Consider the following 27,969-nt stretch of genomic DNA (forward strand, 5'->3'; position numbering starts at 1 on the left):
GCCGGCGGTCTGAGCTGGGCGATCCCCGCCCGGACGCTTCGGGCGGGGTCGTGCGCGCGCGCGGTAGCGTGCCTGGCCGCCCGGCTGGCCACGGAGACTGTCACTCAGCGACAAGGTAGGGGTCTGCGGGGACCAGGGAGCCCGAGGGGACGAACTCCTAACAGCGGAGACCGGGACCTTTACCGTGCGAGGAACCTCCCCCTTACATCTGCGGGGCCGGGTCTACGCGGTGCCTCTTGGAACCTGCTTCTGTCTGCGCCGGTAGCGGGGACAGTCTATGCGGGCACCCCGCCATCTGCGTCTTTTCCTCAGCCCAGGTCCGCCGGACTGCCTTCATACCCGGCGCAGTACCCACCCCCGCCCTAGCTTTTGGTGAGAGGCGGTGTCTTTGCGGAGTGGGCCCAGACGAGTGCACCCACGTGTAAATCTTCGCGAAGCGCACCTCCCGTAGGCCCTCCTTTGAGTCTTCCTTCCAGAGCTGGGGTAGAGGGCGGGGGCTGAATGGGACTGATTAGTCGTGTGGCGTTAGCTGCGCTGTCCTCTTCTGGCTGAGGCCGGGTGGAAGGGAAAGGAGGGGGGCGGCGGAGGTGGGCGCTGCGGCTTCTGGGGCTAGACAGGCACAGAACTGGTAGCTGGGAGGGCGCACACGTGCGTGGGGGCCTGTGTGTGTGGTCTTTGGAGGCGGGTGTGCATGTGTCACGTGGACACCGGAGTGTGCTTCTGTGTGTGTGGGGGGGGTGCATTACTGGGATAGAGTGGTGTGTTAAGGTGGGTCACACGGACAATGGCACGCACCTGTCCCGAAGGGGTGTGTGTGTGTGTGTGTGTGTGTGTTTTGAGGGTATAGGGATGTGTGGAGAAGGTTATGTCCCAGGTCACAGGATTGCACCTGGCCATTAACTTGTATCCCTGCCAAGTGGGCCCAGGAGGCCAGGAGGAACACACAGCTTGTGGCCTTGAGGATCCCAGGGAAGATGCACTAGTCTCCCCCACAACCTTCACTCCCACATACAGCACCCACTGTGTGCTCTATTGTGGACTGAACACCCACTGTGTACCAGGGTGTGTCCTAGGCCCATAGACTCTGGTGACACCTACCTCCTCTTTGGTCTCTTACCCTCAATCCCCACAGCAGGCAGAAGTATCCTTTTAAAACTCATCGTTCTGAGTCATTCCCTTCCTTAAAATCCTCCTCTGGCTTTTCAGGCCCTTCTGGTTCCTGTCTATAATCCACCCCCAACCCCCCCACCCCCCACCCCCACCCCAAAGCCAGTCCCTGAGTCCCAGCCAGGAAATGGCTCTCTGTCAAGCACAGTGTGAACTTCTGTCCTCTCCCCCTCTGAAATCCTTACTTAGCAGTCATGAAAGAGCTTAAATGAAACCTCTTCCAGGAAGCCATCCTTGAGGCCAGGCACAGTGAATGACAGGGCTTTCTCATCCAGGTGTAACTCTGTCACTATCAGGTACCTCTCCTGCTGAACACCCCCCTCCAGCCACATTGGCCTCCTTGCTGTTCCTCAGACAGAATGAGCGCTGCTCCATGTCACAGCCTGTATAAGTGCTGGTTCCTCTGCTTGAAATGTCCTTTGCAGATGTCCACACTGCTTGCTCCCTCACTTCCATCAGATTCTGCTCAAATAATGCATCAGAAAGTCCTTTCCTTACCACATGGTATAAATAGCACCCGCTCCAGCCCTTCACTCTTGGTCCCCCTGCATGATTATCTTTTTCTCCATAGCACATAGCACTTGACATATCATCTGTTAATTACAGGCTTTCTTGTTTGTTTCTTCTTGCCCCCAGTAGAAATTAAACTGCAAGAAAAGCAGGAACTTGACCTTTTTGGTTCATGGCTTTATCTCCCAGTACCCATCACACGTAGCAGGTGTTCAGTGCGTATTTGTTACATGAATGAACAACTCTGGACTTGCATCCCAGGAGTCTGTGTCCCTGACTGCTCCCCAGCCCATGAGCCCCTAGTCTAAGGCTAGGCCTCTTGTCCTTCTCTCTTCCAGATTCCAAGTTCCTGGTCTGGGAGAACTGTGACTATATTTGCATGATAGAGATATTCCCTCTAGTAACTGGTTTGGAGGATGGGGTGGGGTGTGGTCGGGATGTGAGCCTAGAGGTAGAAGCAATTGGGAGGGAAAATGGGGCCCTGAATCTGGACTTTGAGAGGCGATCCACTTGGTGACCTCCCCTGGCAGTGGGGAGATCCGGGAGGGACCTCAGAGGAGATGTCTGAGCTGTCCTCTGGCAACAAAGGAGAGGGAGGTGTGTTCCTGGCAGAAGGCACAGCTTGTACAAAGGCCTGGCAGCAGAACCCAGTCTGCAGTTCAGGAAGCTGTGAGTAGTGTGGTGTGGCCAGAGTGCAGAGTAAGTACAGGGTCGGGGAGCAAAGCTGGGAGAAAGGGAGAAGGTGGGTGATGAGGAGGGCTCCTCGGTTTTGGCCTGGGAGAACTGGGAGGATGGGGGCGGAGGAGAAAGAGCAGACTTGAGGGGACATGCCGAGTTAAATCAGGGCCTGTTGAGTCTGAGCTGCCCAGGAACGGGAGGGGAGGAGACAGCCAGCTGGAGAGAGTTGGAGTGGAGGCACAGACCTGGTGTGGAGATAAGGAGGTACAGAGGTAGAGGGTGAGTCCCGGAGACCGGCAGCCAAGGTGCCCTGAGGGTGTGCTGAGGGCTGCCGTGCAGAATCAGGCAGAGCCCATCTTGGTGCCTGGGGCCTCCCTGGGGGCAGTGGAAGGGGGTGTCCTTCCAGCAGGCATCCTCAAGCATGACTTGGCACCAGCCTCCCGGGCCTCCCTCGAGGGGACTGACTCATCCCAAGCAGAGGCGGGAGCCACCAAGGGCACCCATTGCCTGGGCCATCCAGACACTTGTCAGGAGCAAACATGGCTCAGCAATGTCGGGCCACCATCTGTGTCTGGCACGGGTGGCTAGACCTACCTCCTTCAGCCTCTCTCTGCTAGTCCTCTGTCGGTCAGGGCCGTGTCCTCTCTGCCTGGATCATGGCTGATCTCCTGCTCAGCCTGGCTCTGAGGTTCACAGCCACCTTCCAGAACTCTGAAGGAGGCCTGGTTGGTGTCTGAAGTCCCCCCAGCCAGGGCTGCTTGGACCAGCAGTGACGAGAGCAGGATCTGCCTGCTCTGTCCTGCTCTGAGGGACCCAGGTGGATGGGACACATCCTGAGGGGAAGGCCTGGCCTGGCAAGATCTGGAGCCAGAGTCTGGATCCCTTGGGAGTAGCCAGACACTTGGGGGTGGCGGCTGTAGCCTGGGAGGATGAGCCTGAGGGGAATAATATGCCAGGCCTCCCAGAGCCAGGGGGGCAGATTTGGGGTTGTAATTTGTACATTGAGGCTCTGGTTGGTGGCTTCCTGACACTGATCCCAGTCCCGCATTGCTCAGGCACAGACTGCTTCATTGTCCACAATCTTATCCGCCTTGTAGCCCTGGGAGGTGGCAGGATGGTAGCCATCTATCTGATGCACATATGAGGAAACTGAGGCTGCAAGATACTCTGACTTTTTTAAGACAGCACATCTCCAGCCTGTGAAGACAGCACCGGGGTAGCTTTTCCCAGTGAGGGAAGGCCTGAGTCTGACCGTTCTCAGACTAGGACTAGGCTGAACTCTGGGAGGCACGCCCTGCCCGGAGGAGACCTTGCCCTGCCCTGGGCCTGGGTCTCAGCCTGTCCATCCTTCTCTTTGCCCATGTGGCCTGTAGCTATCTGCTGAATCAGTTTCTACAAAGCTTCTACTGGGGCCTAGGCTTTGGGAGGACCTTGAGAGATGTCCCTGGGGGAGCCTCCAGAGAGGCCTGGGTTCTTCCCAAGACACATGGCCCAGCCCAGTAGACAAGGCTAGTGGACAGGCAGTGGTGTAGGAGGTTCAAACTTGACCCATGTTCAGGTTCTCAGTGCACACGATCACATTTATACATGATCCCTATGGACCACGCTGACAGATTTCTGTCTCCACACAGACACAGGGCTCTGGGTGAACCCCTCCCACACACACATATGCAGACACATGCCATCACCCCAGGCCTACAACCCTGCTCGCACACATTCTCTCTCGTGCGGGCACATGCCCTCACATGCACAGCCTTGGGCGCCAGGCCCTGTCGCCTGGACCAGAGGCAGGAACCTGGGGCCTCCCGAACTGCCTATGGCACAGTCGTGCTTAGTCACCTGAATTTGATCCAGGCAAGAGGGAGGGTGGAGGGCCTGACGTCAGCCCTCACGGCAGCCCGGTGCCGCCCGCGCATCCATCTGGGCCACTGCGTGTGCCAGGCGATCACAACGACAGGGGCACAACAACAGCTCGCTTTCCCCGAGCCTCCTTCGGGTGGCCGATCCTGGGCCCCGCGTGGGCCTTCACTGCTTCACTCTTCACAGCTCCCTGTCTCAGGGAGCCGAGCCGGCAAGCAGCCCCACTCCCGCAGGTGAGGAAAACCCAGTTGTACAGTGCAGTCACCTGCTCACAGGCTTGCAGCCAGGCAGGTGCGGAGCCTAAACCAGGTAACAGGGCCCCAGGCTGGAGCTGGAGTGGGAAGGCTCTGCCCTCACTCACTGTGTGCCATCCCTGCCCCTTGCTGAGACTCTTACCCCTCTGAGAAAAGGGGAAGGGAGATAAAGCAGGATGGCCTCTGGTTGGGGTAATAGCCTCAGGAAAATCATGCAAATTTGGTGAGCTAGGGCAGCCTTTGCCCTCTGTGGGTAGTGGCTCTGTCCCTTGGTGCCTGCCCTGGACCACAGGGCAGGAACTCCCAACACATTCATTCCCTATTGTGGGCTGGGTCCTTAGGTTTGTAGGGGTCCCTTCTCTGAGGCTGCTTTCCCAGTGTCTAAAGGAACAGGGCTGTAATGCTCACTATGGCAACCACTCATTCATTCAACAAATACATATCAAGCTCCTACTCTGTGCTAGGCACTGCTGCAGACACCAGGGATCTTATGGAGACAAGGCAGCCAAGAGCCCTAATGTATGGAGTTTATATTCTGGTGGGAGAGGGGGTCTACAGAGTAAGGTAGCAACAGGGTCGCCTACGAGGAGGAGTGGGGTGGGTGGGCCAGGCCTGGAGGTCTCCCTCCAGCTTTGGTTTCTTCCCTGCCAGGGACCTGGTTTCCAAAGCCTCCCCAGTACTCTGACCCCATTCACTGCCCCCTTTACCCACTTCAGGGAGGCCTCTCTTAGGTCTCCACCCTATTCACTCCTTTCTCAGCCCTTTTCGGGAGACACATCCCTGATGCCCCGACTCTACTCACTCCTCTCTCAGCTCTTCCAGAGAGGTCTCCTTGATGCTCTGACCTGACCAGCGCCCCCCACCCCACCCCACACACAACACGCATGCTCCTCTAGGTGCCTCCTCCACACCTTTTCCTGCTACCGGTCTGGATTCCCTTCCCCCTTCCTTTCTGCGCGTCTGTATCAGCTCCACCACTTCCAGGCTTGCACTCCTTCAGTACCTGTGTGCCAGGCACGCGGGTCTGGAACACACCTGTACCCATGATCCATCTCCAAGCCTTGCTCTGGCCCTAGGGAATCTGGGAAGGGATGGTTTCGAATGCATAGGACAGATGGAGAGACTGAGGCTTAGGGTCTGGAAGGAGCCTGCCCAGGGTCTCACATGGCTTGGCAGGCAGGACCAAAACCCAGGCCAGGCTGTGCGGTGGCCCATGGGCTCCAGCTAGCCCTGCCTTCTTGACATCTGTCAAATCAAGATGATGGGGGAGTGAGGGGTAAAACAGAGACCTGTGTTCCTGTGTTCTCAGAGTCACTGTGTGGGGACAGAGGAAGTTGACACCATACAGGAAGAGCAGAGGGTCAGGAGTCCACTCACTTCCTATTCTTGAGAAAATGCCTACTTTGGCCCAAGAAGGGGGAGGGGCATTGAGCTAGGGTGGGGCCACTGCTTGGCCTGGGGCAGAAATGGCGTCCTAGCCTGAGTGTCAGGATTCAGCTTGGGGTCAGAGTTCAGCCAAAGACAGTGGGCTGGAGATTGGAGGTTGATGTGGGGTTCAAGTTCTTGGCCTCTGGCCTGGTCTGGGGCTCAGCCCACAGTAGGGCCAGGGATGGTGCAAAGCCAGGCCAGGGGAGCAACTCAGCCTGAACAGATGTGGCAAACATTTTGGCCATACAAACTGGAAGGAAAAAGAAAGAATGACCTTTTAGTGCAGTGGAGTCTCTCTTGACAGTCACCAGTGCAGCAGCCCCCTCCCCAGAGCAGCTGGGCGGCAGGCTCTGTGGGGGTAGAGAAGAGAGTAATGGGAGACTTGCCTTGTGGCCCTTCAGAGACCTCCCTGGAGGAGGTGAGAGAGGCTGAGGGAAATCTTCCAGGAAGGAGTGAGAGGGCCGGGGGTAGGGGCTGGAATATCAGAGAGGCTTCCCTGGAGGAGGCGTGTGGGCCTTCCCTGGTCTCTGCATCCCCAGTGCCCAGCTCAGCTTCCAGGCAGCAGCGGTGGAATGCTCTGCTGTCAAGGGGTGGGGCTGGTGAGTCACTGGGCTGTCTGCTGGATCCCGGCCTGGGCTGACCCTAGACTCTGTTTCTCCCTAGGCTGCCAGGCGTCCAGCATTCTGCCCGTGTCTGTTCTGGCTCCAGAGTCTCAGATTCTGCCTGTTTCCCTGTGAGGACAGCAAGGTAGACGTGAATGTGCCTGTTTTACAGATCTAAATACTGAGGTCTAGAGGGCTGGTGGGCAGTAGAGTCAGATGAGTCCCTGGAATTCCTACAGTTAGTAGGGACAGGCCCAAGTTTGGATATTGGCAACCCAGGCAGAGGGAATAGTCAGGGCAAAGGCATGGAGGTGGGACCCATAGGGTTGTGGCTATAATGGGGGAGGGCCTGGAAACCTGACCTTGCTCCATGGCCAGAATTGAAGCCTCTTCTGCCCTCATTTCTCAGGTTCTCAGTAAGGCTGCACAGAGGAACCCCCTTGACTGTGGCAATGGAGGGCGGCCCAGCGGTCTGCTGTCAGGACCCTCGGGCAGAGTTGGTGGAGCGAGTGGCAGCCATTGATGTGGCCCACTTGGAGGAGGCAGATGGCAGCCCAGGGCCTGCCAGGAACAGTGTGGAACCCCCGCCGCGGGCCAGAGCTGCCTCTGTGATCCCCGGCAGTGCTTCAAGACTCCCTGCAGCACGGCCCAGCCTCTCAACAAGGAAGTTCTCCCTGCAGGAACGGCCAGCAGGAAGCTGCCTGGAGGCCCGGGCTGGGCCTTACACCACAGGGCCTGCCAGCCAGATCTCCCCACGGGCCTGGCGGAGGCCCACCATCGAGTCCCACCACGTGGCCATCTCAGATGCAGAGGTTGGTGGGGAAGAGCTATGGGGCACTCATGAGCTTTTTAGCAGTTCTCAGTGAAGACCCATTCTATTTCTATCCCTGCCACACAGCTGTCTAGCCTTTGGTTTGCACACCTCCAGAGTTGAGGAGCTCACTACCTCACAGTAAGGCCTCTTCCCACCCAGGGGAACTCATCTGAGGCAACCTGTGGGTCCTATAAGCCCCACCATTCCCACCCTTACCCAGTCCAGGCTTTGGAAAGAAACCCCTTCCTAGTCCCCCAAGAAGTCCTCTTAGAGATTTGAAGATAGACATAGTATCCTCCCACTATGACTTCCCCGACCTGAACCCCCAGCTCTAATCCTGCCTCCTTGAGTCTGCTCTGGCTCAGAAGCTACCAGCAAGCTTCCCACCTCTGGGCTCCCCCTGGGCTCTGTCACTGCCACTTAGATCTGAATATAAAACTGAGTACTGAGCAGTTTACAGCCTTCAGAGGCTGAGCTTTTTACAGCGGAGCCAGGGCTCTGGTCTCTTGTCTTTTTTCCTTCTTGTTCATGTGCTCTGTCCATTCAGCTGCTTCTGGGAACACTTGCCTCTGGGCTTCTTACAGACTTGGGTCTCCCAAACTCCAGCATCCAGGCAGAAATCAGTGTAGTTTTCCTTTACCGCTTCCACGGGAGCAAAGCAGAGCCATGGCTCCCCCTTCGTGAGGCTTCTGTCACTGTCGGTTGTGTTGATGCCACCACGTTTCCCTGTCCCAAATTGGAAGGTTGATGAACGTTGGGGCCTGGGAGTGATGGGCCTGGGGCCAGGACTGATTCCTGAACAGGTTCCTGAGGCTGCCTCTGGATCAAGCTTTACCTGATACTTCCTCCCCCCGTCACCCCCCCCCCTCCCCAGGACTGTGTGCAACTGAACCAGTACAAGCTGCAGAGCGAGATTGGCAAGGTAGGACTGGGGCAGGCCAGCCACAGCAAGGACTTCATTCTGGGCTTTGTGTAGGCAGCCCGTCAGGATCCTCTGCTTTGTGCAGTCTCTTCTCCCCTCTGGGAATATGAGGCAGAAGCAGGAAGGCCCAGGCCTGGGAGGGAGGAAAATTTCCTCTACCGTAGGAAAGTAGGAAATTACTGGTGGGGAGGGGGGCGGGTTGGAGATGAGTCTCCATTCCTGACTCCCCAGAGTTTTTCATGGAAGACAGGGAGGGATGGGGGGGGGGGCATGAGGCTGCATTGAGCCAGGTGGGGCAGTTACTAGGGCACAGGACCCCCCTCTCCATCTGCCTGAATTTTATGCCCATTGGTAGTGGGGGTGGAAGAGGGGTTGCAGCAGGAAGGGGCCAGAGCTGTTCAGGTTCCTGCTTTCCTGAACTAGCCCTGGGGAGGTTGGTCTGTCCAGGCAGGCCTGACCAGTGCCTATTTGCAGGGTGCCTACGGAGTGGTGAGGCTGGCCTATAACGAGAGTGAAGACAGGCACTATGTGAGTCTGGGGATAGGAGGGAGGTACTGCCCAAGCTGGGCCCTAGGACCCTGGGGGATGGGCAGAAGCTGTGCTGGGAAGACAGAGGGCAGCACTGCTTCTTAAGGCAGTGAGCTCCCTGTCCCTGGGGGTATACAAAGGAAGTGAGCTTCCTGACCCTGGGGATATGCAATCGGAGACTGATACCTCTGAGGGAGGAGCTCCAAAAAGGCTTTTTGAAGAGTAGGGGTAAGGCCTAGACTCAGAAGTGGCTGCCTCCTCACCCAGCTTAACCACATCCAGCCATCCCCTTAGTTGCCATGTAGGGGCCCACCCAGGGTGCCTTTCTGGACTCAGTGCACATGTATCCAGCCTGTTCTAGGTCCTGGTGGCTGCACACAAGTGACATTTCTGTCCCTCCCTTCTCAGGCAATGAAAGTTCTTTCCAAAAAGAAGTTACTGAAGCAGTATGGCTTTCCACGTAGGTATCTACTGGGTTCTGTGCTTGGGGGCCCCCAGCCAGGGAACAGAGAAGGAGGAGGAGGAAACCTCAGTCCCTAGCTAGGCTTCCTTAGGGCTGGGGGTCAAGGGGAGACAACATGAGCAGAGACCTGGCGCTGGGCAGGTGCGTGGTGGGTAGGGGATAAGACCATGCATGATCTTGCGAGATTTTTGCTTGAGGCTGGTTGCAGGTCTACAGTGAAGCCCAGGCTCCTGCAACAGGGGCTTGACTCCCCTTCCTGGCCACAGGTCGCCCTCCCCCAAGAGGGTCCCAGGCTGCCCTTGGAGGACCGGGCAAGCAGCTGCTGCCCCTGGAACGGGTGTACCAGGAGATCGCCATCCTGAAGAAGCTGGACCACGTGAATGTGGTCAAGCTGATCGAGGTAGGAGGTGGTGGTGAGTGGGTAGATACCTGTGCCCAAGTCCTATAGACCAGCAGTCCCCAACCTTTTGGGCATCAGGGACTGGTTTCATGGAAAACAAATTTTCCACAGATAGTGGTGTGGGGGATGGTTTTGGGATGATTCAAGCACATTACATTCAAGCTCACCCCCTGCTATGTGTGCACCTGGTTCCTAACAGGCCTGGACAGGTACTGGTCTGTGGCCCAGAGGTTGGGGACCCCTGCTGTAGGGCACAGACCCAGGGATCCTGCCAAGAGAGCAGATGTGGCTGGGACCTCCAAGGACACAGCTGGACTTGGGGCAGGGACTGCAGCAGGGTTTTAGGGGTCAGTTCACGCCGCTCTGGGATGTTCTCAAGGTCTCGTTGAGGGTGAGCATCAGTGATTTCTGAGGCCTCATCTATCTGTGGCTGCACAGTTCCTGCTCCATTGTCCTGGGTAACTGCCAAGTGTACCGGGGGGTCCCGGGGCGGGTGAGGACGAGGAGACCTGGCATTCTCACCCCATGTCAGAGGCCTCCTCAAGTCCGACCCCGTACCTGCTCCCTCTGACCAGGTCCTGGACGACCCTGCTGAGGACAATCTCTACTTGGGTGAGTGATACAGCTCATTCCCAAAGCAGCTTACCTGGGGTTGGTCCAAGGGCTCCTTGGGGATACACATGGCCTTCAATGGGGCAGGGAGGAGACACATGTTTTCCAGCCCTGGATTCCCTTGCCCAGCCTGTTGAACCAGGCTCAGAATATCCAGTTAGAATCAACAGGGGTTTCCAAGCCCTGACTCTGCTGACCAAACAGTAAGTCAGGTAGATACAGGTAGCAGGCTACATGAAGTGGGGTCCCAGACCTCATCTAATAGCTCTGTGCCTCAGTTTCCTCACCTGTAAAATGGGGATAATAATAGCATCTACCCCACAGGGTTGATGTGAGGAGTAAATGAGTTGTGTATACAAGACGTATCAGTTATTAATACTAATGCTGTTAACGTAAGCTCACGGTGCCTGGTTCATGGCTGGGCTTCAGAGGTGCTCAGGAAAAAGGGCATAAGAAATGAACACTTGCTTACAGATTAAAGGTCAAGGCTGTAGACTCCACTCCCTCTTCTACCTACCTGTCTCCTGTGATGTTTAGAAAAATTTCTGCCCCTCCTCTGACTCTCAGTTGCCCCACCTCTGCCACATAAAAGGGGTTCATGCTGAGTCAGATGAGGCAGGTCCCTAGTAGAGCCCACTCTTACCTCCGCTGATACCATGGGACCCCTCAAGTATGCCTGCATGCCTGCCCCCTCTCCCACCCTCCAGGAGAGGGAGGGGCCCTGGCATCACCTGCTCTGCCAGCCTGGCTGCACCTTACCTCCTCTTCTTTTCTTTTCTTTCAGTGTTTGACCTCCTGAGAAAGGGGTGAGTTCCCCATTCTGATCAGGCAGGTCAAGTCTCATCCAGACATTGCTTTCCCTTCACGTGACCCAAGTCCTAGGGTCGGCTACTCTAAGAGAAGGAAAAAGAGGCCCAGGCCTTGCCCTGGGGAAGCTGTGGTCTGGGGGGAGATGAGAGACCAAGAGGACGATTCATTGTAGGCTGGTGGAGGTCAGTGAGGCAGGAATGGTCAGGGAGGCCTCTGGAAGAGGGGTGGGTTTTGAACCAGGCCTTGGAGAACTGAAAGAAAGATTTTGGTGGAAGAAAGGGAGAAGAAAGGATTGTTTCTTGAGCAGAAGTGTAGAGAAGGGACTCGACTCTCACTTGTATTCAAATTCTGAAGAGTTCTTTCAACTTCGCAGGTTTGTGAGTTGGGTGGGTGGTACTCTGTTCACTCCCATTTACAAGAGGGGAAGCTGAGGTTCAGAGGGGAGAAGAGGCTTGCCCGGCATCACCCGGCAGGTCCCTGGTGAGACCCAGGATTCTAACTCATGTTTGCCGTATTCGGCCTTCTCAGGGCATTGGCAGAGCAGCAGACACGGAATAGTGGGCACAGGCCTGGGTGGATTGGGGGCCCCGACAGCCGAGGCCATGAATGCGGGCGCTGGCTTGTGTCTCTGCTGAGGGACCTGTATGGGGAGGGGGCCAGCAGTCGTGTCCCTTTAAGACTCAGGGGCTTTGAAATGTTTTTGACCTCCATTCCAAGTGAGAAATACGAGTTTCACATGGCCATCTATACCTGTAACTTAAACCAAAGTTTTACACAACAGCACACATCCTCATTATATATGATGTAACTCTGCCATAGTCTACTTCGTTAGGGAAAATGCCGGGTCAGGGTTCAGCCTGGGGCAGTCACCCACTGCACTGATTTCATGACCCTGCACTGGGTCTGGACCCACAATGTGGAAAACATTGCTCCATGTGGCATCTTTGCAACTGATTCATTATGGGTAATTAAGTACTTAGGAGAAGGAATATCAAGCCCAGCAGAAATTAAGATAAAGCTATTGAAATGATAGTGGTTGTAATAATGGGATATTTGTGTCTAGGTGTATTTTTAAGTTTTCATGACATATGGGAGGAAAAAGCTGGTGTCTTGGGTTCTAGATATCCATTTGAACATAGAAGGCTCCCGGGAGGTCCCGAGTGGCCTGAGGGTCTCAGCCCCTGTTCCCCTTTACCTGCCACCTGCCTTTACTCAATCCCATTCAGTGGAACATCCTTCTCCCCTCCCTCCATAGGCCAGTCATGGAGGTGCCCTGTGACAAGCCCTTCCCAGAGGAACAAGCTCGCCTCTACCTGAGGGACATCATCCTGGGCCTTGAGTACTGTGAGTGAGGGGCTGCCTGCTGCCTGCGACTGGAGATGGGATGGGGGGACACTGGAGGGGGCGGAGCCCAGGCTCAGAAGATTCTGAGCGGTTGTTGTCAGTCAGCACTGATCTGCCAATCAGCTTCAGTTGGGGGCGGGGCCCTGGACCCTGGCCAGATCTGTTCTCTGCTGAGTTCCTAGCCTAGCTTAGCCTCTGTACAGGGCTTCGAGAGATGTGGGAAGGAAGAGACTCAAGTTCAGCTGCTCCAGAGTCTCTCCTGTCCTGGAGCCTGTGTGTGGTGGCCGCGTAGATTTACTGCGAGGGGCCCAAAGGGGATAAGAGCTCAGGAGGCAAGCTAGCTTAGCCTCTATCTCTGGATTTCCTTTATTCACTCACTTATGCATTTTATTCATTCACTTATGAGTACCTACTAAGTCATGGCTGGGGGCAGGGAGATGACAAGGACCCAGCTCTGACCTCATGGGTCTCACAGCCTAGTGGGAGGGACCGTGGCCTAAGCAGGCAGGTGGTGCGGTGCAGTGCTGGGGAGTCACGGTGGCTGCCACAGCACGGAGGGGCCGAGGGAGGCTCCCCGGAGGATGCCACTTGTGACCAGGGTCCTGAAGGATGGGCAGGAGTTCCTTGGCCAGGCTTGGGGGATGGTGGGAGAAAGCATGAGAGGCGGAGAGAACAGCCTGGTGGAGGCACAGAGGGAAGGAGCAGTACTGTTTGAGAATGGGGAGAAGTTCAGTCTGGCTGAGGAGCCAGGGTGGGAGGGCGGTGGGAAAGGACTCTGTTCAGGCCACACCTGGAGGGCTGGGAATGCCTCCGTGAGGACTCTCATGTTCATGTCTGTTGTGAGCTCAAAGCCAGAGAGAGGTGTGATAGGATTTGCACCTTAGAAAGCTCTGTCTCGCAGCTGTGCGGTGGCTGGATAAAGGGCCGCTGGTTAGGGAGGAGGCTGTTTCGACAGCCAAGTGACAGATGGTGAGTCCTGGATTAGGACGGTGGCAGTGGGGAGGAGACATGAAGGAGGTGGGGTGGCCAGCACTGGTCATGGGGAGGGCCCCCAGGCACTGAGGCCTCTGGCCTGGTTTGGGGAGCAGGAGTGGGACCCACCTTTCCAAAATTCTAGCTTGCGCTGGCTGGTGTGGTTCAGCGGACTGAGTGCTGGCCTGCAAACTAAAGGGTCGCTGGTTCAATTCCCAGTCAGGGCACATGCCTGGGTTGCAGGCCAGGTCCCCAGTTGGGGGATGTGTGAGAGGCAACCACCCACTGATGTTTCTCTCCCTCCCTTCCCCTCTCTCTAAAGATAAATAAATAGAATCTTTTTTAAAATATTTAAAAATCTTAGCTTGGTTTGTCGGGAGCAGATTCCTGCCCTGGGGGGACGAGGGTGGGGACCCAGCTGGGTGACAGAAGCCAGCACTGTCTCTATCTCACTTGAGCTGCTCCAGTGCCCTCAGACTAATATTCTCTTTGTACGTGTGGGGAAACTGAGGCGCAAAGAGAAGAAGGCTTTGCAGAAAGTCCCTAGCAAGGGCCTTGAGGTAAAGGAAGGGGGCACTTTATCCTCGGTATGGGCAGTGGCGGGCACTGCCCTGTACCAGCCTGGCCTCCACCCCCGTCCTATCCTGGGACTTTCTTCTCATTTGAGGGTCTGTCTCCCATCCTCTACCCCCCCCACAAAACCCCAAAACAAAGAACCAAGCTAACCTCATCTGACTTTTGAGTAAAGCCTCATCAATACCCAACCCGTCGAGGCGGACTGGTGAGCACCAGGGGCTGCACAGGCAGGCGAATGGAGGCACCGGGTGCTGAGCACCTGCCTTGTGGTTCTGACCCTTGAAGGGGGAATCGGGGCAGCCCAGCTCCAGCCAGAGAGTCCAGGCCCGGTTCTCACAGACGGGGCAAGTGCAGTGACACAGGTGTGAGGCAGAGCTGGACCTTGGAGGCTGGGTCTGTAGGGCTGGCTGATGACCTGGATGTGTGGTCTGAGACCCTGAACAGGAAAGACTAGCGGAGGAGCAGGGGTCTCCCGTCTTGTTTGTTTGGTGGTGGCAGTGGTGGGGATTACTGACAGAGAAGTCAAGTTCTGAATTAGACGTGTTCTTAGGAAATACTGAGCTATATATTGAGGTGTCTACTGGATACCCATGTAGATAGAGAGCCTGGAGTTCAAGGGGGAGACCGGGATTTGAGAAAAGAATGGGAGACTGCTTTCTACGGTCAAGCACATGGCCCTTGAAACTCTGCCCTGCTAGGTGTCTAGGTGTCAAATTCCTTGAGGTTCACTTGCAGTCACTCTAGGACTATCAGTTTTGTTGTTGTTATTAACACTCATCCCTTGGCCCCAGCCTTCCTGTCCTCCTCCCCTCCCCTCACCTGCTTCCCTTTCCATCTTTCCTCCTCTCCAACATCCTGGGGTCTGTCGGTCCAGAAGAAAGTATTTGCTGAGGGGCAACCTATAGTGGATGGCAGTGTGGCGGGGTCAGCGCCTTCTCTCAGCCTGAGCTGCCCATCTCTTCCCAGCAGTGCTGAGCCCAGCAAGCAGCCCGAGCTCCCAGCCTGCTGGAGAAGGCTGGCCCCGGCCCAGCCGTGTTGGTCCCAGCAGTCCCAAGGCCTGGGATGCCCTCCTGCTCTGAATCTCCTTCAGCCCACCCTGAGTCCAAGGAGCAGGAGCATCTGACCAGACTGGGGGTGGGGGCTGCGTGGTGGCAGTTGATGGGCTTTGGGCCTGCAGACTGCAGTCTCATGGGAGAGCGGGAAAGGGCTCGTGAAGACCTTCCCTCTGGAAGGTTTTTCTGACCTGCCCCCCTCAGCAACAGGTGCCTTGACTGCCGTGGAGAGAGCACTGGACTTGGAGTCCAAAGGCTCCTCAGAGTCTAGTCCTGGCTCTGCTGTTGACCTCCTGGGCTGACCTCCAAGCCTTCACTGCAGAGTGAGCGGAGGTCCTCATGCGAGGAGTGTGTGTGGGCTCCTTCCCACCTGAAGCTCCAGACGGCTCCCCGGCGGGTGGGGCCTGGGCCGCAGCCCCCGCCGACGCCGCAGCCACTCTCTCTGCAGTGCACTACCAGAAGATCATCCACAGGGACATCAAGCCGTCCAACCTGCTCCTGGGGGACGATGGCCACGTGAAGATCGCCGACTTTGGTGTCAGCAACCAGTTTGAGGGGAACGATGCCCAGCTGTCCAGCACGGCCGGGACCCCGGCATTCATGGCCCCGGAGGCCATTTCTGATTCCGGCCAGAGCTTCAGTGGAAAGGTAGCTTCCAGAACCTGGGCCGGGTTGGCTGGCGTTCAGGTGGAGGGGTGGAAAGCTTGCACTGAGGCCTGATTTCCAACCTGGGGGTGCCAGGTCTTTGGGTCTCGGAGGCGAACACCAAACACAGTACCCTCCTGCATGTTTCTCTCTTCCTAGAGTCTGACAAACATCCCAGCTTTGATCTCCTCTCATGTCCCAGCAAAACATCCCCAAGTTTCCCCTATAGGTATTTCTGCCAGCTGCTCTGTGCTGAGTTCTGGACTGGACTGGGGAACAGAGAAAGCCCGGACAGGCCAGCTCTCCGCCCTCCTGGACATGGCAGAAAGGGCAGGAGAGCTCATGTTCGGGAGTTGGAGGCTCTCCTCAGACGTCCTGGACGTGAAGGGCTGGAACTAGGCCTGGGAGAATGGGGAGGATTTGAGGAGGAGGCGGGGCCCAGAGAACATACAAGGGAACGTATGGGCACAGGGCTTGGGCACGGTGGGGCTCGGGCAGGGCGAAGGCCTGGAGGTTTGGGCTTTCTCCTCAGTGACAGAGGCAGTGGGTACAGCCTCCGGCAGGGCCTGCAGTCCGGCGTGTCCCCCGGCGTGTGGCTGTTCTCCCTGTGGAATGCCTGCTGCCCCCCCCCTCGCCCTGCCAAGGAGGCGGTGGGCGAGAGGCATCTGGATATGCGTGTGGCGTGGAGCTCAAGAGAGAGGTCAGGGGTACAGATAGAGATTTTTTTTTAACTTTTAATTTTGATATAACTCCAAATTTACTAAGAAATTGCAAGAATAATACCAAAAACTTCCCACGTATCTTTTTACCCAAACTCGCCAGTTATCGACATTCCGGCCTGCTGGCCTTTCACCAGCTGTCCATCTGTTCCTGTGTGTGCATGTGACACCTTTCTGAACCATTCGGGTTACGCCGGTGCCGCCATCCCCCTGTACCTTTAAATGCTCCAGAGAACATTTTCTGAGAACAAGGACATTCTCTTACATCACCCCTGTACAATGCACAGAATCAGGAAATTTCTCATTGATAAAAGACTACTTTCTGCTCGGCCTTACTCGGATCTCACCAGTTGTCCCACTGCTGGTTCCTCGTGGCCTTGTCTTTCTCTGGGTCAAGGCCAGATCCAGAGTCCAGCATGTAATTCACTTGTCACATCCCTGGTGCCCTTTAATCTAGAAGACTTCTCGACTTCTCTCTCTTTCCTGACCTTAACATTGGAAGAGAACAGGCCTGTTATTTTGTAGAAGGATGTCAGTTGTGTTTGGTGTTCTCCGACTAGACTCAGATGAGGCATCCGTGGCTAGAGTATGTAGGTATAGATTTGAGAATCACTCACATAAGAGAGAAAGCAGCTACGAGGAGAGGGGGTGGAGTTCCCAGAGGGAAAATAGACAGAGAGCACTTGTTAGAAGTGGAGCGTGGAGCGTCTGGGGGGAGTCACAGAGGCGGCCAAGGACCCGGGCCTTGGCACGGGCAGGGTCAGGAAGAAGGCGGAGCTTCTCCAGGGGACCCTCAGGAGAAGGGAGGATGAGCTGGTTTGGCGAGTATTTGCTCCATACAACCATCATTTCAGGGGTGCATCTGTGTGGTGGGCACAGCAAATGTGACCCTGTAGGACCAGGGGTGTCCAACCCACAGCCCTCAGGCCACACATGGCCCAGGGTGGCTATGAATGTAGCCTAACACAAAAATTGACTTAAAGCCATTTTTTTTTGCTTATCAGTTTTTGTTACTGTTTGTGTATTTTCTGTGTGGCTCAAGACAACACTTCTTCTAGTGTGGCCCAGAGATGCCAAAAGGTTGGACACCCCAGCTAGAGGAAGGAAGTTTTGCATCTGTTGAGTTGAAAATGCCTTTGGTTTGGGCCTGTTACTTGGAACCCTTGAAGGACAGGGGCCCTGTTCCGGTCACCCCTGTGTCCCAGGGCTCAGCACAGGGCCAGCACCGAGTGAGGGCCTGGAAGTGTTTGCTGAGCAAATGCACAGCTGAGGAAGGAGGTTTCCCTCCCCACTGTCCCCCACACCCACCGGCACTGGCTAGGCAAGGAGCGATGGTTCCTTTGGGGGGACTGATGTGAGCTGTCTCCTTTCTAGGCCTTGGACGTGTGGGCCACCGGGGTCACACTGTACTGCTTTGTCTATGGGAAGGTGAGTCCTGGTGGGTGGGACCCTGGGCTGGGCCCAGCCGAACAAGGATCGGTGACAGGAGTGGGCCTTTCCTTTGTGTCCTAAAGTAAAGGGACACTTGCAAGAGGCCACTTGCACAGAGAAGACCAAGAGAAGAGAGGCTTTTTCTGGTTTCTCTTATTCCCTTGGGAGGGAATTCATGTGCAGGCGTCCTGGGCCAGCAGCCATCCCACGGGTAGGGGGAGGTGGTGGCACCCCTTCCCAGCCAGAGTGCCCCCTCTCCTTCTGTCCCTTGCTGCCATTCATTTATTCATTCACACATTCACTCACTCCTTCATCCATGCAACACGTTTTTTGAACCCTGCTCTGGGTCAGGCTGCACCTCGGGGACACCCCACACTGACTTGGCCAAGACCCCTGTCCTCAGGGGCTCCCACTCTAGTGACTGCACTGAGGAGCAGGAGGGAGCCTCAGTGTACGTGCGCCCCAGTTCCAGGCCCGAGGAGTGGAGGCCTCTCTGCAGGTGGCTCACGGTTTCCTCAGGGACTTCTTTGTTCCGTCAGTGTTGGTTCAGCACCCACAGTGAGCCGGGCCCCGAACAAGTTCAGTGAGGTTCCTCTCCACTAATGGGGGTCCCAGAGCTGCCCCCGAGCCCTGGAGAGCTGGGGCTGGTCTCTAGCATGAGTTAAGGCCCTGGGCCCACATCCTTTGTCTGCTTCCTCACCCTCAGTGCCCCTTCATCGATGATTACATCCTGGCCCTGCACAGGAAGATCAAGAATGAGGACGTGGTGTTTCCCGAGGAGTGAGTGGCCCACCAGGGGCTCCCGCCCACCCCGGGAGGCATGCCTTTAGCAGAGCTCTTTCCCTTGGGGGGTCCCACCTCCACCTCTGGGTCTGGAGGCAGCCTCGTGTTCCCTGGGAGGGGCCGCTGAGCAGACAGAGGGTGAGCCTGTGGAGCTAGGTCACTGAGACACCTGGGTGGATGGTCTCATCGTGCAGAGGAGCTCTGAGGCTGGGAGTCGGGCACACACTCACACTGCTCCTTCACTGAAGGCCTGCGGGGGACAGTGGCACCATTCCCATGCAGACCCAGGACCTGGCAGAGCCTCCGCTCCCCCACAAGGGGTGGCAGGGGCTTCGAGATGCCAGCGTGCTGCCCCATTTCACAGATGGATAAGTGGAGTCTCTGGAGGAGGGGTCCGGGATTTGAAGCCAGGCCTTCCTCCCTCCCTCCCTTCCTTGGAGACAGAGGTCTCTGAGCCCAGAGGGGCGGGGCAGAGAGGCCTTCCTGCTCCTCCACGGCTCTTCTGACAATGACGTTGGCCTCCATGGCTCCCCATTTTCCAGGGCCCTTCTGCTGTTCACTCAGAATGCCCAAGGCAGGTCACAAACTGACCTGGGCGTTATCCTCAATGACCCCTGCTCCCTGCGCCCACTTCCTGTGTGTGCACTTCCCGTCTGGTTCCCAAGCCCTCTCAGGTCCCCCTCTTGTGTGTCTCTCGGCTGCACTGCCACCTGGGCACCTGCCTAGTTCAGGCCTCAGCCTTGTCCAGCCACCGGTCCGTGCTCTCCCTGCTGCCAGCCTGCATTCAGTTCGGCACCACAGTCAGGCTGACCCTGAAAAGCAAATAAATCTCACCTTATCTTCTGCTTAAAGTTTTTATAAGCTCCCCCGAAGGCCGCCGGAGGAGGCCTCGTCCTGGCCCTGGCATTCAGGACCGCTGCTCCTGCCACCACATTGCTCCCTCGCCCTGCAGCGCCGGTCAGCCTGGCGCCCACCCTTCCTGCCGTGGCCTGTCTCCCGGGCCTTTCCTCCCGCAGGACCCCTGCCTGGGCTGTCTTTCTCCCAGCCCAGGAGTTTTAAAAGGGATGCGGTATCTAGGATGGCAGGGGGAACCAAGGCCCGTGGTCCCGAGAGTGGGTTTCTTCTCTGCTGGCCTGGAGGGACGGGCTCCCCGAGAATGTTGGTAGCAGAGAAGCCTGGAGCTTGTGCAGAGGTGGTTCAGGTGGACGTGGGGCTGAGAGTTGTGGTCCCCCCCCCCCCCCGTGGCCTCTCCTCCCCGCCCTCACCCCTCTGGGCAGCAGTGTGTGAACGCACTCACCTCTCTGGGACTCAGATTCCTCCGTCAAGGAGACTCTTTCCTGGCCACCTCCCAGGTGGAGGAGTGACAAGATGGTGTGTGGCAGGTGTCCTGGTGTTCCATAAAGTGACTCTTTTCACATTACCCTCAGCATCTCTGCCACACAAGGAGGTGTCTGGTACCCCTGGACCTCTGTTCATGTTTGTGGCCTCGGCCTCCCGAGGGAGATTGCCTTACTTCCTTCTCAGGGAAGAAGGATATCCACACACTTGTTCTGAAATTGTCCTTCTACCCTGGCATCCTGGGGGTGTCTTGCCTGCTGTCTGAAATGAGGGTTGGGTATATCTCTGCCCTGGGGTGCCAATCAGGGGACCCCCAGATCAGGGTGGGGAGGGAGGGGTGTGAAGGAAAGAATCATCATCAACCATCTCCCCTTCATCTCTTCCTTTTGTCTTTAGGCCAGAGGTCAGTGTGGAGCTCAAAGACCTCATCCTGAAGATGCTAGACAAGAATCCAGAGACGAGAATTGGGGTGCCAGACATCAAGGTGGGGGAACCATAGGTCTTAGGCGGGGACCCAGCAAACAGGCCTCAGTTTCTAGCCCTGCCCCAGGACATGTGTGCCTGGGGTTGAGGCTGTTGCTGGTGGAATGCCCACGGGCCTTAGCTCACGAGGTGTCTGTTTGCCTGTGGCCCTGACCTCTCCCTGCCCCCCGACTCCGCAGTTGCATCCCTGGGTGACCAAGAACGGGGAAGAGCCCCTTCCCTCAGAGGAGGAGCACTGTAGCATGGTGGAGGTGACCGAGGAGGAGGTGAAGAACTCGGTCAAGCTCATCCCCAGCTGGACCACAGTGGTAAGAAGGGGAAGGGCTTTCTTGCCCTAGGAGGGCCTGGCCACTGCCTGAGACTCCCCCTGTGCTGGACCCTGTGTTTAGGAGGCCGCCTGAGCAGCCAGCCTCAATGTCAGACCACTGAAGGAGGCCCACTGTTCTGGAGTCTTGGTCAGGAGAGTGAATGATTTTTTAAAGATTGTATTTATTTGTAGAGAGAGGGAAGGGAAGGAGAAAGAGAGGGAGAGAAACATCAATGTGTGGTTGCTTCTTGAGTGCCCCTACTGGGGACCTGGCACACAACCCAGGCATGTGCTGGGACTAGGAAATGAACTGTGACCCTTTGGTTTGCAGGCCGGTTCTCAGTCCACTGAGCCACACCAGCCAGGGTGAGGATGAATGATTTTACGAAACAGACTGCCCTTGCTGAGTGCCAGCATTCACCATGGCTAGAAGAAGCATTCCCTTCTCCCCTTCCTCCTCAACGCCCCCCGCCCCGGCTTTCCTTCCTAACATTTATTGCACTGCTGTTTTCCAGGTACTATATTAGGTGCCAAGGCCTAGAGAGCCTTTGAATTGGAGAAGTGGCCCCAGGCCCCCCGATATGTTAGTTAGGCACCATCTGTATGCCCCCCTCCTTCCCCTCTCCCATTGTAGTTTTTCTCATCTTCCTCTGGACATCTTCCACGTTCACAGTTGGAAGTTTCTAATGTAGCCCCTTACGGCCATTTGGGGGTTTTGGAAAACTAAGAGCCATGGTCGTCCCTTCACTGTGACACCAGTGAGTCCAGGCGAGCACAGGGCCAGGAGAGAGCCCGGCTGTGCTGTGGGTGGGTCGGCCTGCTGGGTCTGGGCCTGGCTGGGCCACCTAGCTACAGTCCTGTGCTCTGTAGAACTCCCGGGCTCTGTGGGTCTCCTGGAGCTGGTGAGCTCCCACAAGGTCCCTGCGGCCACTTCCCTGCTCATAGCCACATCCCCTCTCTCCTAAAGCACTGAAATAACCTCCCAAATTGTCCCCTGGCTTTCACCCTCACCTTCACCCTTAACCAGGGTGGTCCTGGTGACCTGACCATGCCATGTCTCAGCTTAGATCCTGCTCTCTCAGGCTTCCATGTCACTTGGAGTAAGAGCCACAGCCTGGCTGTCCTGCCCACCTCATATTCCCTAATGACCTCGGCTCCAACCACATGCAATGTAGGCGGCTGCCTACAAAGTCCAGGGCCTTTGAACGTCTGTTCCCTGCCCAGGTGCGCCTGCCCAGCCATCCACAGGGCTCGCCTCCTCACTCCCTTCAGGTCTTCACTCCACAGTCACCTTCTCAGTGAGAGGCGAGCCTTTTCCGGTGCCTTGCCTAAAGTTCTAACCTCCTCTTGGTCATACCTTATCCCCATCCTCGTTTTGTTGTTTTCTCCTTAGCCCTTAGCTTTAACTACCATGTATTTTACTGATTTGTCTCATATTTAGCCTGTCCCATCAATCAGAATATAAGCTTTGTGAGGCAAGGACTTTTGCCTCAGTGGTATCACCAGTGCTTAGAATAGTGTCTGGCGTATGGTAGGCACTCAGTAAATACCATACGCCAGTCAGTTTCTTGATTGACAGGCTGAGTGAATGAACGAGCGAGTGCACCCTGATGCTGGCATGCATGTGTGAGTTGGCGTGTGTGTGAGTTGGCATGTGTGTGGGCAGGGTCATGGAATCGTGCTTGTTGCAGGAGGAGGGACAGTCAGAGAGCAAGGGTACAGCAGCCCCTCCTGGCGTGTTCCTCGGGGCACCACGCAGCTTCCTCTGCTCTGCCCGGCACAGCCCATCTCTCTGAAGTTTTCCTGCCTCAGCCACGAGGCACTTCCCACGCCCTCAGGATAAAGCCCCCACTTCCAGCCTGGCGTCCCTGACCCCTCATTTTCTCCTCCAGCCTCTTAGCCCCCCATGCATCAGGCATACTGGGTTCCTCCCCATTCCCAGAATTCCCCCAACTATCACCTTCCATGCCCCTGTCATTTTCTTTCCTGGAATACTCTCCCTTTCTCTGCCCATTGGCCTCAGCCCTGGCCTGTGGCTCTGTTGGTTGGAGCACCATCCCATATACCAAAAGGTTGCAGGTTTGATTCCCAGTCAGGGCATGTATGGGAAACAACTGATTGATGTCTTTGTCTGTCTTTCTGTCCTTCTCTCTCTTCCTCTCTCTAAAATCAAGAAACATCTTCAGGGGAGAATTAAAAACTAATAATAATTTTTTAAAAAAAGGGAGCCCATCGAACAGCTGCCCCCAGGGAGTCAGAGCAGAGGCTGCTGGTGTGTTTGGGAGTCTGGGAGCCACGTTCCTTGTGCTGACTGACGTGTCCTCCCTAGATCCTGGTTAAGTCGATGCTGAGAAAGCGTTCCTTCGGGAACCCCTTTGAGCCCCAAGCACGGAAGGAAGAGCGATCCATGTCTGTTCCAGGAAATTTACTGTTGTAAGTACTGGTGGCTGAGACCTGCAGGGCGCTCGCCGGGGTGGGGCGGGGGTGGTAGCACAGCCCCCCTCTCAGTCCTCGGGCTGTGCAGGCTGAGCCCGGAGCCTGGGGACTGGGCTGGGTCTCAGAGCAGGTCCCATCTGCACCTCCTCCCTCAGCCTGTGGCAGCCTGGGAGAGGTTTGCAGCCAGGCCTCCTGGCTGCTCCTTGTAGGGGGATGGCTCAGCTCGGAGGGAAGGTACTTCTGCAGACTCCTCCCTGCGTGGGGCAGTGCTAGCTGCTTTCCTGACACAGGCCAGTGCCTGAGGCCTGTGCTACCTCCAGCCATCTCTCGGTGCCTTGTAAACACTTGCGCAGCAAGTAAGCATAGGCAGGCCAGCCAGCTGGGCCAGGGAAGAGGAACCCTTATTTGCTGAAGGCTTCCCACTATGAACAGGCATGTGTGCTCAGCACCTGCTAGAAGAAGTCAGAAAAGCAGTTCCCCAGACCTCTGAGAGCCTGGTCTTCAGCATGTCCATTTCCCCCCACTAACATAAGAGCTAGTTTGGGATGCCCACAAGGTCTGCTGGAGTTTGTGCATGGCTCTTCAGACAGAAGGCCGTGAGAGGGCCCTGGACCTGCATGTGGCCCCGGGCAGTCAGCTGCCCTCCTCCGGCCTGTGGGGGAAGCCGCAGGGAGGAGGCGCAGTGTCTCCAGCCCAGGTTCGGAGATGGTGTGCTCTTCAGAGCGGGTGCACCAGACACGGCCCAGGTACCTCGGCCTCCCTGGAAGGAGCACTTTGACGTGCGCCGTCCAGCAGCCCAGACACCGGTGCTGTGTGAGGCTGCCCTCTTCTAAGCGGGCTCTGTAGCAGGGCCAGGTCCCGTTACCACGCACCAGCTGGTGTCTGCTCCCTTCCAGAGGCTGCTTACCCACAGGGCTGTCCCTATAACCTCTTACCCTCCTCTTGACACACTTTCTGGTCAGTGAGGGGTGAGGCCTGGGAGTGGCCTTGATGTCACTGAACTTCCTGGTCCCTGTCTCTTCTGTAAGTTGGCCAGGGCTGCGGGAGGGGCTTCCCTGGTCTCTTCTGTCTGCAGGTCTTGATGCTGGAATTGGGCTTAGTGGAGGGGATCTCGTATTTGGCATTCAAACGGAGCCACTTCTGAGAGGGAAAGAAGGAGCTATGACTGACTATGCAAGGAGCACATGCCTAGCCAAAATCATGACAAAACAAGCCTGGACAACTGGTCACAGCTTCTCAGTGCCTATGACTTTGCGCCCCCTGGTGGTGGGACAGGCCCATCACTGGTTAAAGATGCATGCAGTGCCTACCTAGCTTACCTTCCATCTGGCACAGGGCTTGGCTGGACTTCAAGTGAGGAAGATAGTCATTGTCCTTTCATAGGCATGTCCATGGGGAGACAGGCCAGTTTTCTTGTGTTAAGTACTGGGCTTAATACGTCCCAGCTATAAAATTCTATAATTCTGTGAACCAAGTTCAATTTTGAAAAGTATGTTTTATGTCATAACAGAGTTCCAAATTTGTCCTTGATGTGTTTTACGTTTGGGGATAATTGTTGAAACCCTACAGTGGAGTTAAGTGGAACTGATTCTTTTTTTAAGACATTGAAACCCATTCATTGGTCCTTTTAAGAGGAAAGGTCTTAGGAGAAACATCAGGTGCCAGAATCTGTTGAATATGTTGATATCACCCCAGGACTGACAGACAGACTTACCGTGTGCATAGGACAAAGAAAATGTAAAGCCCCCCTGCTCGGGACTGTGGGGGCTGATGGGGGCCAATGTGGAAGGCCTGCAAGGTGCTCAAGGACGTAGGGAAGTCAGCGGAGTCAGACTGTGAGCGGCTCCAGAAGGCAGGCTGGGTAGGGAGCCGTGGAGAGCTGTGGGCTGGGGCTTGGGGTTTGGAGGACCGGCAAGGGGCACAGTGCGTGTGGCAAGCCTGGGGAAGCGGGTGAGGGGCATTTGAGAGCTGGTGGGTCTGGATGCCTACGAGTGTGTGCAGGAGTGTCTTTCCTGAGTGCATGTTCTGAGCCCTGAGGTCCCTCTGTCCTTCGTATCCCCTGAACAGGAAAGACAGCTGTGGCGAAGGGGTTAAGAGCCCAGAGCTCCCCGGTGTCCAAGAAGATGAGGCTGCGTCCTGAGCCCCTGCATGCGCCCCGGGCCACCCAGCAGCACGCTCATCCTGCGCCTCCAAAGGCCCACCACATTCATGCCAACAGTCGCCCCTGCGGGTGGGGGCTGGGGACCGCGGACCCCTCCTGGCTCCCCTTCCCCTGTTGTGCTGCATGACCTCTGCGCATGTCAAGCGACAGGATTAGAATGTGTGCCTCTGGGGTTTGGCGGGCAGGGTTCCCTCGAGGCCTTTCTCCTCGTCTTGGCTCTCCCTGGTGGGACCTGTGCTATGGGGAAGGAAGGTATATGTGGTGCCTTAGAAATCCCACTTGGCTTGTTAGCAAGGCCCAGATGCAGGAGGCAAGAAACCAAGATGGGAGGGGAGGCCTGGCTTACCATCACAGCGGACCCCCGCAGGGGCTGGGCAGGCCTGGCTCAGCTGCCTATCTCAGGGTGGGGGCTGCCAGAGCTCATGTCTGCTGAGGACACTGGTGTGTAGTCTCTGAGTCCCTGGCAGGTGTTATGGGCCTCACAGGGCGGGGCCAGTACTGGAGAATTCAGATTCATGTTTCATTGTCTTTTACTTTTGTTTCTAACATGGGGGGAGGGACACAAAGACCTGCTTGGGAACATCAGATGACCTCTCCAAGGCTTTGGTTCCTAGAGCCCCCCACCGTGACTTGCAGCTGTGTGAGCTGGACTGACCTTCCTGGGTTGTGTTTCACACTCAGCACTATCCAAAGAATGGGCTGAATTAAAGCCTGAGCAGAGACCTGAACGAGGAACACCCCATCTTCCCTGCCCATATCCCTCCCTCCCTTTGAGGCTCCTCAGAGCCATGCTGCAAGAGAGACACCAGGGGCCGACACCCTGGACTCACAGGGCTGTGGACTTGCAGGGCTGAAGAAATTGGAATCCAGTCTCTGATCCCACACTGGCCTCACCATCTGGCCCCAGAAGCTGCCCTCACATTCCTACGATGAAGGACAAGCTGCCCCAGCTGGAGGCCGTGCTGGAAGTGGGCCTCGGTGGGGCATGCGTGCTGGCCGGCGGCCACAGGGAGGTGGGCCTTCCACCACTGCCTCTCCCCCAGGACAGCTGCCATTCCGCCGACCCAGAGCTGGAGCGCCACAGTGTGCGTGTGGAGTTGGCCACGCTGGAGCAGACGTCGGCTGCTCTCTGGGATTCTCCGATGGCTTGGTGTTCACTGGCCAAATGCTCGAGAAATTGACCCTCAGAGGAGACTAAAGCAGGCCTCAGATACCTCCCCCGAAAACGTGGGCCGAGCGAGGGATCGGGGTCGCCAGCGTTGGGTTTCCTATCGCAGGAGGACTTGTGTGGAGAGGAGAGGGAGGCTGGGCTGGAGGGGTGCCTGCGTCCTGTGCATCTGTGCCTGTGGGTGTACGTCGCGCCTCCGCGCACATTCGCATGTGCGTGCCCATCTGCTGCACACAGCACACTCGCATGTCTTGTACTGGCACATGCAGCTGTAACATAGTTTCTATGTCTATTTAAGCTACGAGCTGAATGCGGCCTGTTGTCAATGGGTCCACGATTCTCCCTGGCTCATCTCCACTAAGGCATCATAACCCAGGGCTTAAAAATGTAATTCAGTACTGTTTTAAGAACACTTTTATAGGGTTCATGGGAAACCAGTCACGGATCCGCAGGTTTTCTTTTCGAGTATCTCTGTGCTGGGGCCTGGTGGTGGAGTTTCCGGGGGGCGACATCCACTGGACTTGCCCTCACAGACCTCAGAGGCGGGCCTGGCTCCACTGCCCAGCTCACGGCCCTGATGGGGGCTCACCCCATCTCCGAGGGTTTGGTTGGTATCCTTGTTTTGAATGTAGCACAAGTGACGAACAAACTCCATAAGAGTGTTTTAAAAATTAACTTCTCAGGAAGTGAGTTAAAAACAATAAAAGCCCTTTCTTGAGTTAAAGAAACAAACAAAAAAACTTTGCACGTTCATACCGTGCCTCTGGGAGTGTGTGTGTTCTCACCCGCTGGCTGTGCTGGCTCTTCTGGCTGGGTCTGAGCAGGACGGTGGGAGGAGCTGGGGGGTGGCAAGGAGGATGGGTCCAGGCTCCCCAGCAGGTCCTATGGCCCCTACTTGGAAGGACAGGATGTTTGGGAGCCGATGGGCTGCCCACAAGGCGCCCTGCCTGATTCACAGGGGCCCAGGGGTACTGGGGAACTGGTCCTGGGGAGCTGTTCACTCCTCATGGAGCAAAAGTCCCAGTGGAGCCTTGCAGGAGTCCCTGTGACATGGGCTGGACGTCCTCTCCGTGCTCCCTTGGCCTTGGGCCCTGACACGGGGTTCTTGGACCCTGCAGCTCCCTGCTCATACTGGAGCCTGCCGTGGCCATGATAGAGTCAGCCGTGAGGTCAGACAGCCTTGAGCTTGAATCTAAGCTTGCCCATTTAATAAAGGAGTCTGGGTTTCCTTATTGATTGCATGCAGATAATAGTACCTCCTCAGGGCTCTTTGAGGTTAAATGAAGTCTTCTGAGGTAGTGCCTCAGGCTTCTGAGGTAGTGCCCGGCACAGAGTGAGTCCTCAGCAAGTGAGACCCTGAAAAGGAAAACAGAACTTTCTGCCTCTGGAACGACCTGAAACCAGCCTCAGAGGCCTCAGGCTCAGCACATGCTGCATGATATTTGCCTGTCCGTGGAGCCCCAGGCTGGATGCAACGAGACCAGACAGAGGCTGCCTGGCGTGGCG

At 56.4% G+C, this 27,969-nt stretch overlaps 1 protein-coding gene across 1 annotated transcript; it reads left to right on the forward strand.

Annotated features, from left to right (window-relative positions):
- CAMKK1 (calcium/calmodulin dependent protein kinase kinase 1) lies at positions 1-27,335 on the forward strand. The gene is made up of 17 exons (XM_037133046.2): positions 1-115; positions 6,561-6,644; positions 6,909-7,311; positions 8,188-8,235; positions 8,710-8,763; positions 9,172-9,223; positions 9,493-9,626; positions 10,202-10,238; positions 11,023-11,044; positions 12,304-12,392; positions 15,441-15,640; positions 17,731-17,784; positions 18,494-18,567; positions 20,305-20,392; positions 20,571-20,699; positions 23,028-23,131; positions 25,202-27,335. Exons 3-17 carry the CDS (start codon positions 6,952-6,954, stop codon positions 25,272-25,274), a joined length of 1,518 nt encoding a protein of 505 aa, XP_036988941.2. The 5' UTR covers positions 1-115; positions 6,561-6,644; positions 6,909-6,951; the 3' UTR covers positions 25,275-27,335.
- Positions 27,336-27,969: the final 634 nt, after the last annotated feature.

Source organism: Artibeus jamaicensis, unplaced genomic scaffold (assembly GCF_021234435.1).
Source record: "Artibeus jamaicensis isolate MK-2021 breed Jamaican fruit bat unplaced genomic scaffold, CSHL_Jam_final contig_777, whole genome shotgun sequence".
Lineage (NCBI taxonomy): Eukaryota > Metazoa > Chordata > Mammalia > Chiroptera > Phyllostomidae > Artibeus > Artibeus jamaicensis.